General features: G+C 36.3%; 1 protein-coding gene across 1 annotated transcript; it reads left to right on the top strand.

The window, feature by feature from the left end:
• Positions 1–10,797: 10,797 nt before the first annotated feature.
• On the top strand, positions 10,798–12,398 carry LOC128547670 (beta-1,4-mannosyltransferase egh-like). The gene is made up of 2 exons (XM_053520741.1): positions 10,798–10,840; positions 11,005–12,398. The coding sequence occupies exons 1-2, from the start codon at positions 10,798–10,800 to the stop codon at positions 12,396–12,398; spliced, it is 1,437 nt and encodes a 478-aa protein (XP_053376716.1).
• Positions 12,399–14,025: the final 1,627 nt, after the last annotated feature.

The raw sequence follows: 14,025 nt of genomic DNA, 5'->3' as shown, positions 1-14,025 counted from the left end.
TACCGCCTAAACAGTTACCCTCGTTCTGGATATTCCCATCTTTACCCGCAACCAGTGAAAGATTCTTATAATAGTCTGTTTACAAAAGTTTTCAAAAGCAGACTGGTAGCTTTTATGAGTACCCCCCGCGAGGGACGATTTAATAAGTCTGTCTATTTCAGGTAGAAGATCTGCTTGAAAGATTCTGGGATCTCGCATGGAATCTTGGAAGCGTGGTCTGGGAGAAGTTTGCTTAAATGGTCCCACTGAAAACGGCTAATAACGTCACATGATAATTTCTTTGCCGGAAATGTGTTTTGCTTTAATCTGAATGTTTCTTTTTAAAATTAATAGCATTAAATGATGTAAAAGTGTCATTACATTTTTGGTTTATATGACTTTATTCAAGATCCCAGCTAGTGCCTCATTATCCGATCTCAAAATATTTTGTTTTGTTAACAAGAGTGTCCCCCAGTTTTGGGGCCATTTGAATACAGACCAGGAACCATTGAAATAGCAGCCACATCCTTACTGTTTGTTACCGGCTGAATCTGTAAACAACTCAATTGATCTGTCTTCAATCCACTTAGCTTCAGAAAACATACTAAAGACTTTAGTGCCATTGAAATTTTGTAGAAAATGTAACCACACTTTCGCGTCATCAATCATACCTTTTTTATCCTAATATGTTGGGGTTACTTAACATGCGACATACTCTCGTAAAACCGGCGATTAAAAGCTCTACCGGACGGTACAGCTTTTGAAACAAAAGTCAGTAAACCTGTAACAGACTGTAACTGCCTCAATTTCATTTTGTTTTACTATGTGGCTGTTTTCGCTTTTTTTCTATTTTGTCGTCAGGAACTCTGATAATTTGATTTAATGAATCTATTTCTAAACCTAGGTATGTAATTCTTTGGACTGGACCGACCCACTAATCTTCGCTCAAAGGAACCTTAAGCTGGTCACATACATTTTCGAAAGTTTGCATGAGATGGTTACAACTGTCGAACGAATGAGAAGCCATAAAACTGGTCTATGTTTTCGGACCGTGCTTGTTTCATGACGAGCCATTGTAAAAATGTTGATTTTTATTTTTTTTCAAATATAAAACAAGAACAGGATGCACCTTGAGCTTTGTATCTTTTGTATCCAGTAGCCTTCGCTTGTCCGAAGGCCGAGAAGATCAAAATTTCCCGGCCATATGGGACACAAATTAAAATAAAAACTGACGAAATATCTACATTTGCCACAAATGCGTTGTACAATTTAACAGTATTGTCGATACGAGAATATTTCACATGTTTAAAATCGGAGTCAGCATAATTATTCGCGCTGTTACCAGTTGGGAAGGATAAATTTGTTATCAAACGCCAACCCCCAGTCTGTTTTGGAACTAAACCTACTGGCTTTACTCTAAGGTTCGAAATAGGTAGAGGCTTAAAGGGGCCTACTATTCTCTTAATGTAGCTGAACTGATTCATTATTTCTGGCTGATATGAGGTTAGTTGAAACCATTGGAACCCTCGGTCCCTTATAATGTAACTTGAAACCGTTCTGAAAACTACCTAAGATATACCCAGCGTCATACAGTCTTCGAGTTTATATCTTAATTCATTAACATTAATAGGTGTATTCCCTATGTCCCATAGCCCGTCCTTGAGATTGGTTTCTTGGTGACTGCGTCTGAGCGCGATACAATATACAGCGGTATTGAGCGGTCTAGCCGGGCGTACTGTATTTACTTGAGTAGGCGACTGGAACCTCTGGAAGTTACCATTACCATTTTTACAAAAGCTGACAGCATTTGGGCCATGATATTTTAAACACGCATGTACATATTGGCAAAGAATGTTTTTACAATGCCCACTGTTGAAAGCGTAACATCTCTTTACTTTGGTACATTAAGAGACCGATTTTTCAAACTTATTGGGACATAGATAACGTCCATAATTCTGGGTCAACAGTAAAGGCTTTAGTTCAGAGACTTTTTAAGTCTGTAATTGCCAAACCGCGTGTCGTGAAGCTGCAAACCTTAGACTAGCTAAGTTCTGTAGTAAATTATGTATTTCATCCGGACGCTTCATTGTATATATAGCAATGAAATATGACGAAAGCGTCAGAACAAGGTTCGGTCTTGCTAATGCCCTTTCTTAATTATCTTTCTTAGAATCAACTAATTCACCGTTTACAACCTGTAATTTTTGTTTGGACTCTTCTGGCTTATTTTGGATGAGATAGTATAATTCAACATATTCGTTGTTCCAAATGTTCTCTTTCAGTTTTATGTTAACACGAGACGCATGCATATTACTAGAGCAATTTTGAATCAAATCACCTGAGATTTGCCCTTCGGGCGGAAGGCTTGATCCTTGTTGACAATCATCAGATTGACTCCTGGCCTGCTCCGGGTCTGTCTGCACTGCCATGACATTGGTGCCTTGTTTTCGTCTCCTCGCATCTTCCACTTGTTCAGCCAAATGCGACTGTCTCCTCTTTGGCATTGTGATGGTGTTGTCAATGTTATTGATATAAAAGAGGAAATAACAATAAGTAATTGGAAACAATATATATCTTTTACGATTTATCATCATCGACATCATCATCAACATCATTATCAACATTATAATCATCATCTTTGTTATCATCATCAACAAGAAGAAGAAGCAGAACAACAACAACAACATCATCATCATTATCATAAACATCATCGTCATTATTATTATCATCAATTATCATCGACATCATCAACAGCAACAATAAAATCATCATCATCATCATTATCATCATCATCAATCAAGATCATCAACAACAACAACATCATCTTCATCAATATCATCGTCGTAATTAACAGCAACAACAACAACAACAACATCATTACCATCATCATCATCGATAATATGACAGCAGTTACAGCATCCGGATCACTAATTAAATCATTCAAGCAGTAAAACTGACCATCATCGCCTATTTTGCAAAGTTTATAAAATATAGCAGGTGGCAAAACGAAGATCTCATCCATTTTTGTTCCACGTGGGAGCCACGTTTCTAACAAAATACAACTTAAATTGTTTTTAAAAAATCATGATAATATAAACAACAATATTTACGATGACATAAGATCAGTAAATACTATTCTTTTTTTACATGTATTTTGATTAAAATTTTGAGGAATAAAATAATTCCGTCAGAGATGTTACGTCTTAGAAGGTCATGTAATATAAAGAACGAAAGTAGCCAGGTATCGATTTCTGTGTTTATAATAATACCCACGACCTGCGCGATTCCTGGAATTCAGTCACATGACCGTGGGTCAACGCCCTTCCTGGAAGTCTGTGAGACGAAGCTTGGGTTGTTTTTTTTTTGCGCTGGATAAAACAGGTTTAATCTTTAGCGATTAAACAATAAATTGTTTTGTGATTAGTCGACACATGTAGAAGCCTTTTTTGTATTAAATATGTTATAATATTGTTTTGTAAAAAGTGAATAAAAGTGGTCATATATCAAGCTATTGCTATATGTTTCTATTCCGTTTAAACAAACCATACTGAAAAAACAAAGACAAAAAAACTAGGATTGTTATGGCAATACGCCAAAAGAAAATACAAATTAAAATGAATATCAATGAGAACAAGCGGTTAGTCGTATGGTATACCGTGTCCAGACGTTTGTAGTAAACATATCTATTTAGTTAGTAGTTAGTTATTTAATTAATGTATTCATTTATACAGACTTCAGAACATTATTTTTATTGACAAACGTATAACTTTTCTTTTCTTAGTTCAAAAGCTTTGTTCACAAATTACCCTAACTTATATATAACTGTTGTGCAAACATTTTCAGAACTAAACAATTCAATAAATTTTGGCATAATTGGTCTCTTCCTGTAATACATGGGAATGAAATATTTCCCCAAATGTACTTTACATTCAAATACAGAATGATATTCGTCTTCTAAGACATTTCCTTTAATTTAAAGGTGTATTGTTTTGCTTAGTCTAATGATCAGTCTCAATATGCAATCTGTGAGAAGACGTAAGACATAAGAATAGCTTAGTGTTACAACACTTTGCATAAGCCATGGTTTAACGTTGTCAAAATGCTAATATAATTATATTCCAGTCTGTATGCGTACAAGAGTAATCATTTGGTATGGTAAATAAAAAAAAAATAAGCATGACAAATATGTGACTTTAATGTGTTTGAATTTATTATTATTTTTTTTTTTCATTATAAGTACAGTTGTCTTATTTGAAAAGTAATCTAAACAAACATAAATATAATCTTAAGGCAACATAAAGTTACTGTAATTTATAGCTGTTCACGAAATTTGTTCATCTCAGAAGAACGGTTCTCATTACACCTAAACGCCACCGTTATAATGACCAGACTCTTTGACAATAATTCTATAAATAGCAGAAAAAAAATCGTTAAAGACGATCAGTCACATTTAAGCAACATTTTACACTTTTCGCACATTCTGTTAAATAGTTATTTAAGGAACAACAACAACAAACAACATTACATAGAATTAGATCCCTTTTAGCAATATTTTTGTTACTTTTTCTAAACATTTGTAGTTACGACCCTTCCGAATTGAAAGTATTGAAAAAAGCTGATTTTTTTTGTTTTAGCTTCAATATAATTTCTAGTTTTACATTTGCATTTGATAGAAAATGTGATGTTTCAAGAGATATAATAGGGTTATTATAACAGTAGCTCGATCTGGGATGCAGTATTCGGCTCGAGTGGATTTTGCCAGATCGGATCTCACGAGGCGCGCAAGCGCCGAGTGTGATCCGACCTTGCAAAATCCACGAGAGCCGAATACAAAGTCCCAGATCTAGCTAGTGTTATAATAACCCTATTATTATATACCTTTACCTTTTTGTTTGTTGTTTTGTTCTTGAACGAAATCTTCAATGTTTATCGATATTAAATGGAACTTAGTGAAGTTTTTGTGTGCGCTTTTTATAGTAATGTGTCGGGTCATGCATATTAATGAAAATAGTCCGGCAGCATACAATACGGAAGGTACAATACGGAATTTAAAAGGTACAATACGGAATTTTTGTCTGACTGTTCATATTTAATTGTGAAATACAAGCCGATTTTTTACAGAATTTATATAGGTATATAATAAGTTTTAAGTCTTTGCAGTTTCCGAATTCATTAATTCTTAATATCCATGGGTTGCACAACTAATATAGGCAAAGGGATGTAATACGAATTTTACAAATGTGTGCTTCTTATGAATTTCGGCTATATATGTAAATGATACTATCAGTCTGTAACAAACATAATACAGCAGTTCTTATATCAATGTAATCATCATCATCATCATCATCATCCAGAGTGAGGGTAATATTCCTGACGGAATGCCTAGTACCCTGTGATAAAAAGCTGCAGTGCCCAATAAAACAGCTGTAGTATTTGCAGGTTAAAGGCTTTAAAACTATGTACACGGCTCTGAATGACTAGTAACTGGCTGGCAGGGACCCGAGTGCTGCCCTCAACCCCTCGATGGTATGGCAGTTGGTTACCCTGGCTGGTAGTCGATTCCAGTCGCTTATAGTGCGTGGAAAGTAGGACATCTGGAAGATGTTGGTTGATGCCCTTATTTGAATGAAACGGTTGGTGTCTCTGGTTCGATTGTCGCTTTGTGTCAGTGGGCTCTCAGGGACTTCTACGACGCCGTTGGTGATCTTGAAGAGAAGTAATGTTCTAGGCAAAGTAGGTTTATAAAAGTAAAGGTAGTTTTTTTGTACTAAACACTGGGCCGTTGCCTTATGCAGAAATAACCCTATCGTGATAGAAAAATCACATTTTAAAAGTACCTCCAGTAAAAACCAATGTTAATCAAAGTCATAATTTGACCAAAAGATCCGATTAACCACATTTAAACCACCTTTTTACTTCTATAAAGGCTTTACGTTACTAATCTGATTATTACTATCAGACTGAAATGAAATGAAAGTGATTATGACGTCACGAGTTGGATTTTAACAACGCTAAAAACAGCATTCAACCCTTTTGAACTTTGTTGAAGACGAAAAAATGGCCAAAATATATGACTTTAAAGGCACTGACCTCCAGATTTTGGATAAAAATGATCTTTCTTTCAAATTGAACATTCGAATATGAGTTTTTGTTTCTGAACTATTTTTAAAATGCCAAATCAAGAAAAAAAGATGACCGCGTCGGGAATCGAACCCGGACCGCCAGTTTTCTGCTGTCGATACCAATAACGCTATGGAGGATTTAATCTTCATTGTAGGGATAAGACATGTTGTTTCTTGTTATAACGTCTGCATAATCCCGAGGGATTCTGAAGATGTTATAACACGAAATGAACATGCGCTAACGCTATTCTAGCATAAAACGCGTGAAAACTAATAAATGAATACGTACATTGTCGCACAACGTCATTAGATTTCCATGAAATGCGCCGGAATATCTGAGTTGTTTTTTCACGTTGACGTCATTTCCATTTGAATTATCTGTTCTGAGGCCGTACTACGTTTACGCTTAGAACGCGCATAAATAAAAAGGTGTTCTAACAGCACGTGAGCGCGAGAATCTCTCTGTTAACACACGTTTTCTCTCCTGTTAAAACACCCCCGAAAAGTGACAAGAACAGCAGATTTATGCTAGAATGCGCGTTAAATATGTATAGGTTATAGATCATTTATTGAACTTCTAATGCAATTAAGTTTGCCGAAACGGAGCGTAGCGTAGTGAAGGCGAAACTTAATGCATTTAGAAGTCACGGGTGGTAAACGCGCAATCCAATTCCCGCCGGGAATACGCTTAAAATGGGTTGCGCAACGTCCGGTGCTGGTGTTGCGCGTAAAAAAAGACGAAATTGAGGTATGTGAAGTTATGATTTTGCTTAGTATGAGACAAGAATAAATTTTCTCGAAAAAAGCAAAATGCTATTCGACACAAATATGATAATACATCATATGTGTAAAATATCTGGTTTGTAAGTTATGATTCGGCTCTATTATCACAAAAACTCTGGCGACACGAAACGTGAAAAAAGTATGAAATCAACAAAAATGGAAGTTTTTGACCTCATATGCCTAATCTGAGGACATCTGATGCTTTTTATGATAACTCAACTGTTATAAAGTAACGAATATCAAAATTATTTGTTTCAAATCCTGCTTACGGGGACATAATTGACAAAATAATCATCGGGAATGGGGTTGCGCACCGGGAATGGAGTTGCTCATATACATCATAATGTGTATAATGTATACGTAGAGATAGTACCTAAGTTTTTCAAATCATAGGTTTGAAGTTAAAAAGCTTTGAAATGAAGAGAAATGTCCATATATTTCTCAAAAACAGAAATATAGACAATATTTTAACCAGAAGTGCGGAGTTATGAGCATTTAATATTTTCATGATAACGAAAATTTTGTGATCAAGGAAATGTAACTCTTCTTGAACATGGAGAGCATAAACATCAAAGGGACTTAATATAGTCAATATTTTCTAATTGGGTGCATTTGATTTAACATTCAACTTTGATCTGGATTGCTAAATACTGATCCATGATACTGTGTGCTAAAAATTTAGAACATCTGGAACAGTCTATTAACAGTAAAACTATGCTTTAGCAGAATCTAAATAGAGTTAAGCTCTAACTGGGACTCGAACCCAGGACCTCTCACCCCTAAGGCAGACACTCTACCACTTCCCTATAACAGCAGTAGCTAATAGCTATGCAGTTTAATTGCTGGATTACATTGCGTGAACTGGAACAATAATCGGTGAACTCCGGATTATCGGCGTATTCGCTTTGTTACCTAACGGCAATTTTTGTGTAAAGAAAAAATATAATCTAATGCTGCCAACGTCATAATTGGTCAAATCTGCCCAAATTTCTCTGACGTGTTGTTCAGAGTATGAACTTACTAACTGGCAGTACCAGTGAAATATTACTTACACTGAATCTTTTATATTTGCCCTTTTTGCAGCTGCCGAACGGCAAAGACGATGAGATTTGTCCAAATATAAGTAATTATACCAGTTTTGAGAGGATTTCAATTGATGGGAAATTACAGTTACAAACTAAATACCTTTCTGCAACACATGGAGTCATTAGCATTCACTGTCAATCAGTATTATGACTGAGATCGACTGTCATTCATTCATTTCAAAGTTTCATAGACAGAGTCCGTTGTTTACATTTTTATCGTAACCGGTGCACTTGTAAAACTCACTTTAGTTTGAAAAATCGAAGTATGCGAAGAGCTATGGTACGGTCTCTAGTATACGCGCAACTCCATTCCCGGGGCGCAACCCCATTCCCGATTATTTTTTTGCCAATCTTTCTCCCAAAAGCAACATTTCATTCAAGTGTATGTAATATTCATGACTGTTTTACACGTGTTTGATCATTCGAAGCGTCACATTTCCAGAAAGAAGGCACAAGAGTTAGAAAATTTGCATTTTTCATGATTCCATGCTTTTTTGACAGCCCGAGCCATCAGAGTTTTCGTGATAACAGAGCTGATTCTTAAATTAATAAGTTCAATAAGTGATCTATAACCGGCTTATAGTTTAACGCCCCATTTCAGGTCAAAACTGCAAAAAGCTCTCTCTGAAGTAAACTAACCACGCCTTCTGTTAATTCATTGGCTAGTCTTATCTTCACTCATGGTGGAGAAGTACATGTTTACTACAACTTTATACAAGGTCATTTTAGTGCCAACCTTTAGCAAAACAGCGGTTGATCCAGTGCTGATTTTAATTCAGCTTATATCATAAATACATCAGTCTTATCGAGTACTTTGTGGAACACGATCTTATATTCTTATTCAATGGAAATATAATATGCAGGTTAAACTCGTAATGATGTAACAGTACAAGTCAAGCAACTACATGTATAAATAAAACAAGACAAAGTAGAATTTAAGTGCACCCTGGTTTATTTTTAAAACAGTAGAGGTAGTGAAAGATACAGAAAGGTCAAACTTGATCTATGAAAGTACAGCTTGCATTAAAATATTTGAGCCGCGCCAGACGTCTGGTCAGGATCTATGCTGTTCGCTTTCAAAGCCTATTGTAATTAGAGAAACTGTTAATAAGCGAACAGCATGGATCTTGACCACACTGTGCGGATGCGCAGGCTGGTCTGGATCCATGCTGGTCGCAAACCCACTATGTTGGTTTTCACATGGCACAGCTCATTTATCTACTTGGTCCGTTTATTAGATCTACAAAGACACATTGCTTGTATGCAGTCCCTGCTTTGGTAATTGCTCCGCCTCCTAGAATGTGGGAAATCCATAATAGGCGGAACAATGAATACTCATTAATTTTGAACAACTTCATGAATAAGTGGATCAGATTCTTCAGTTATGAAACAATATGAAAATAAGTTGGTTACTTTTTTGAAAATCCCTCGCTTGTCATTGGATGAAAACGATGGTTGAACTATAAAGATTTTTATAATATGCGTGAAATTAGCCAGAGCAGCCGGAGTAGCCAGAGTCCAGCCAGAGTTCAGCCAGAGTTCAGCCAGAGTAGCCAGAGTAGCCAGAGTTCAGCCAGAGAATCATAACTCTGGTTACTCTGGCTGGTCAGATTAGCCAGAGTTCAGCCAGAGTAGCCAGAGTTCAGCCAGAGAAGTCATAACACTGGTTATTCTGGCTCCAGAGTAGGCAGTTTCTAGATTTTTAACATGTTCTGGCTACTCTGGTCAGCCAAAGTAGCCACAGTAGCCCGAGACACCAGGATATTAAACTCTGGCTGAACTCTGGCTGGATTCTGGCTACTCTGGCTACTCTGGCTGCTCTGGCTAATTTCACGCACATGTGTTTTATGTATCCCCTAATACGCCAAGTCAAGTCAAGTCAAAATCCTTTATTTCACTCATTTCATATGTATACATGAATCAATGAGGTAATATATTAACAATATGTTTGAGACTCGTACTAAGCATATTTTCAACAAAGTTTTAACAAAGCTAACATGACAAAATACAAAATTATTATTTCTAGTTATCAAAACCAATATATATGTATATGTATAATTCTGATATCTGCTACTCGTTTGGTACCCATTAAGGGCATCGGTCATAATAAACATTATTTATAGGCTAATTATAGAATGTGCTATCTTAATTGTAACAGTACTATTTTAACGAACTTGCACAAATTCAAATATTCTTTTCTGTTACTGGTATTCAAAAGTTGCTCTAATTTATATACGTTTGGATGTCTTAAGTAGTATATCTGTTTCGGCCGATAATTTACCAAAGAATGTTGCCAGTTTTGACAAAAACTGGAGAAAGATTAAATGTTATTCAATGTTAGTAATTTTTATTACACCTCTAGATGTGCTTCTCTTAAAGCGCCAAACCTGAGTCAGATATTCTTGTGATGCATTATGTTCTCGTTTTTAAAAACAAAGGGTGTATTGTTTTATACTCTTAGCCGTGTAGAATGACATGTGTATTTACTTATGTTAAAAAAAAGATCGTCTTGATATATCCAGAGCTGTGACTTATTAAAGTTTGCGAAAGTCTTACTTAACAATTTAAGTAGGCTAAGCTTAATCTGATTTCTTCTAGGAATAAGACTGGTCCCCCACCCCCCAACCACGTTAATCTTAAAGTCTATTATAATCTGTAATCGGTATTATAATTTATCCCAAAACTAATGTATAATACATGATATGGATTGAAAAAAACAATGAACGTTATGTTATGTTTTAGATTATCCGTCTTACTTATACTATACTAACCTGACAAATGTTCGTTTAGATTTTTAGCATTCTCAGTAATCACCTAAAGTTAAAAGAATGGCGGAGTTTAGACTCGAGACAGGTTTTCCTTTTGAAAAAGGTTAGTTTTGTTTTACTTTTTTTACATTTTCCGATAAAGCGATTGTTAAGCGCTAGATTGTCGACTATTTCATCAGATAATGGAAACAAATATTTTGACTCCAACTTTTCTGAAAGTTTTATCATAGTCTAGGTTAACATATATAAATATTGATTAACTTTCAGGACACAGAAGACCAACACTAAGCTCTAAAGCGAAGCACGCCTGTGTGATTTTGATGCTGGTCGCCTTTGTCCTCGGCACCATACTCCTGAATATTTACCGATGGATACCTCAGGCAGGAATATGCGGTCAAATCATAGAATTTGTTTCTTTGATCGTAGGAATTTCACCCTTCTTTTCTGTTCCGGTGGCCATTTTTAACTGCATCGCATTAATTTTGTACAATCCATTCCACCAAAACGCAGTGTCCCAGCCAGCATCCGTATCTATTCCGTTCATCTGTTTCCGGATAGTTACGAGAGGTAATATCCCAGGATTTGTAATAAAAAATGCCGCATATAACAGAGATCTGTGTCTTAAATTTGGACTTCAGCGATTCGTTATTGAAATAGTGTCAGACAAGGCGATAAATTGTCAAGAAAAAGACATGATACGTGAAATTGTTGTTCCAAAGAGCTACCGTACTGGGAATGGAAGCTTGTATAAAGCTAGGGCACTAAATTACTGTTTAGAGAAACATGTGAATACTTATGCTGGAAATGACTGGATTGTACATCTGGACGAAGAAACACTACTGACCGAAGCGTCGTTGTCGGGAATTTTGCACTTCACAACAGAAGGAAGTGGTGATATCGGACAAGGACCGATAAATTATGCAAGTGGGCAGATCATACACAATTGGGTAACTACATTAGCTGACAGTATGAGATTGGCGATTGATTACTCGTTGTTCAGGTTTCAGTTTGCATTCCTACAAAGACCTGTATTTGGTTTCAAAGGATCATACATTGTTATCCGCAATAAGGTAGAAATGGAAGTTGGCCTTGACAATGGACCAGATGGAAGTATTGCCGAAGATTGCTTCTTTGCATTAAAAGCGTGGTCAAGCGGATATAAATTTGGGTTCATCACGGGGGAAATGAATGAAATGAGCCCGTTTACTTTAAAAGACTATATCCTTCAACGCCGGCGGTGGTTTGTAGGCCAAGTCTATTGTGTGCTTAGCAAAGAGATCCCTGTCGTTAATAAACTTGGGATCTCATTGTCACTCCTATGCTGTGTGCTTATGCCTATCAGCTTATCAAACATTCTCTTTGACATTGCTTGTCCAGTGCAAAAACCTATGCTATACTGCTACTTAAATGGTCTAATAGGTGGAACATTTGCTTTTCTTTATTGTTTTGGCACGTGTATTTCGTGTGCTAAACGGAACTGGTCTGGCCTTAGGCTAATTATTGTCAGTATCTGCTGTATTTTCATCATACCTATTGCTGCCGCGATGGAAAGTATAGCAATTTACTGGGGGTTATTCACCATAAAGTCTAAAGAATTCTTCATTGTACAGAAAGATTTTCCAAACGCAAACGAGCGAAGAGGCCACGTCAAAGTTGTGTAATATGTTGTATGATATCTTCTTAAAGTTTGGCTCTTTTGTAATTTATGATACAGAACTGTATACTTATTATAAACCTATCACTATGTTGTGTCCACAGTGAGAAAAAGTGGAGATTTCTCGATAAGTATATAGTTTTTAACGTTTCTGGGGGTATTATTTTATTAGCCACGCATGGGTTAGTTCTTTTCATTTAAAACCAGAAAAAAAGTCTAAAAACATGTACTATTAAATACGGAAGCATGGTTGTCATACTGGCGATGTTGTTATTTCACACTTGTACAGATACACGTACATTTAAAATTTATTTCAATAAGCGTTTCAGGTGTCCAAATTGAGAATAAGTACAATTGTCTCAAAATGTAGCTATAATTACTATTTAAAATCACCATGTGAACATGTGTATGTGTAGATGTACGTCTGTATGTGTAGATGTACGTCTAACTACATTTTCGGACAAGCCATCACACGCATATTACTGCCCATAGGTATACCAACGTAATAATTTTGGAAGCACCACTGGTCCTTCATTTGTACCCGCTTAGGCTGAGAATTTTTGATTTTCTATATCACTTTGTTGACCTTTAGCCTGCTGGCGGCAAGTGATTTCGCCTTTGCGACCAGTACAGACCAAGATGAACATGGTTTGCACTCACGGTTCGCTATTCAGTCAGTAAATTTTCAGTGAATTCCCCTTTGTAAGTGGTACTGCCCAAATTGAATGATGGACCAGCTCGTATTAGAAATTGAGCAGGGTAAAGTTTAAAGTACTTTGCATTGCACTGCCAGTACGTCATAACGGAGAGTTATAATTGTCTGTCTGATGATGATGAATCAAGGTCCGAACGTCAAAACGGAGAGATTATAATTGTCTGTCTGATGATGATGAATCAAGGTCCGAACGTCAAAACGGAGAGATTATAATTGTCTGTCTGATGATGATGAATCAAGGTCCGAACGTCAAAACGGAGAGATTATAATTGTCTGTCTGATGATTATGAATCAAGGTCCGAATGTAAATATGTAAATAGAGAAGTTGTAAACTTGACTTTTGAATATATAATCCTCAAAATGATTTAAGGACCACATAGACCACAGTGACACAGTGACATTTTCAAAGTTTTTAGAATTAGGCAGTTAAATTAATAAATACATCAAAAATTAAAAGTGAATGCCAAATACACATACCGGTAGAAGACCTTATCTATAAACTGACTAGTTGCAATCTGTTAGTAAGGCCATTGTTATGCTGCCACAGTTTCCTAATTTTGGTCCTTTTTTTAAGTTCCGGAGGTATATTATGCAAGTAGAATTGTACCGTAACGATTACGCTGCTATGTTACCGACATAATCAAGCAACGTCAAAAAGGAACGTTCCTATCACTTATTTAAGAAATAATTTATAGCAAAAGAGTGTTTTAACACTATTTATGCACAATGGGGTGTGTGTGGGGGGGGGGGGGGGGGGGGGGGGAGTATACGTCGGGCGTAATAATTTCACGCGGGCGCAGCCCGAGTGAAATTATTTGTACGACGTATTACCGCTCGAGTATATTAATAGTGTTAAAACACGGTTTGGCTATAAATTAGTTCGATTCTAATATGCCCTTAATCTTAAACTGTAGATAGA

Source organism: Mercenaria mercenaria, chromosome 13 (assembly GCF_021730395.1).
Source record: "Mercenaria mercenaria strain notata chromosome 13, MADL_Memer_1, whole genome shotgun sequence".
NCBI lineage: Eukaryota > Metazoa > Mollusca > Bivalvia > Venerida > Veneridae > Mercenaria > Mercenaria mercenaria.
The sequence above is the reverse complement of the archived record's forward strand: the minus strand, read 5'-3'. Positions and strand labels throughout refer to the sequence as shown.

Bases quoted from the DNA above. Each gene is read 5' to 3' on its own strand.
- LOC128547670 (XM_053520741.1), top strand. From the start codon at position 10,798: ATGGCGGAGTTTAGACTCGAGACAGGTTTTCCTTTTGAAAAAG. The intron at 10,841-11,004 runs GTTAGTTTTGTT...ATTAACTTTCAG, and splicing joins AGGTTTTCCTTTTGAAAAAG to GACACAGAAGACCAACACTA.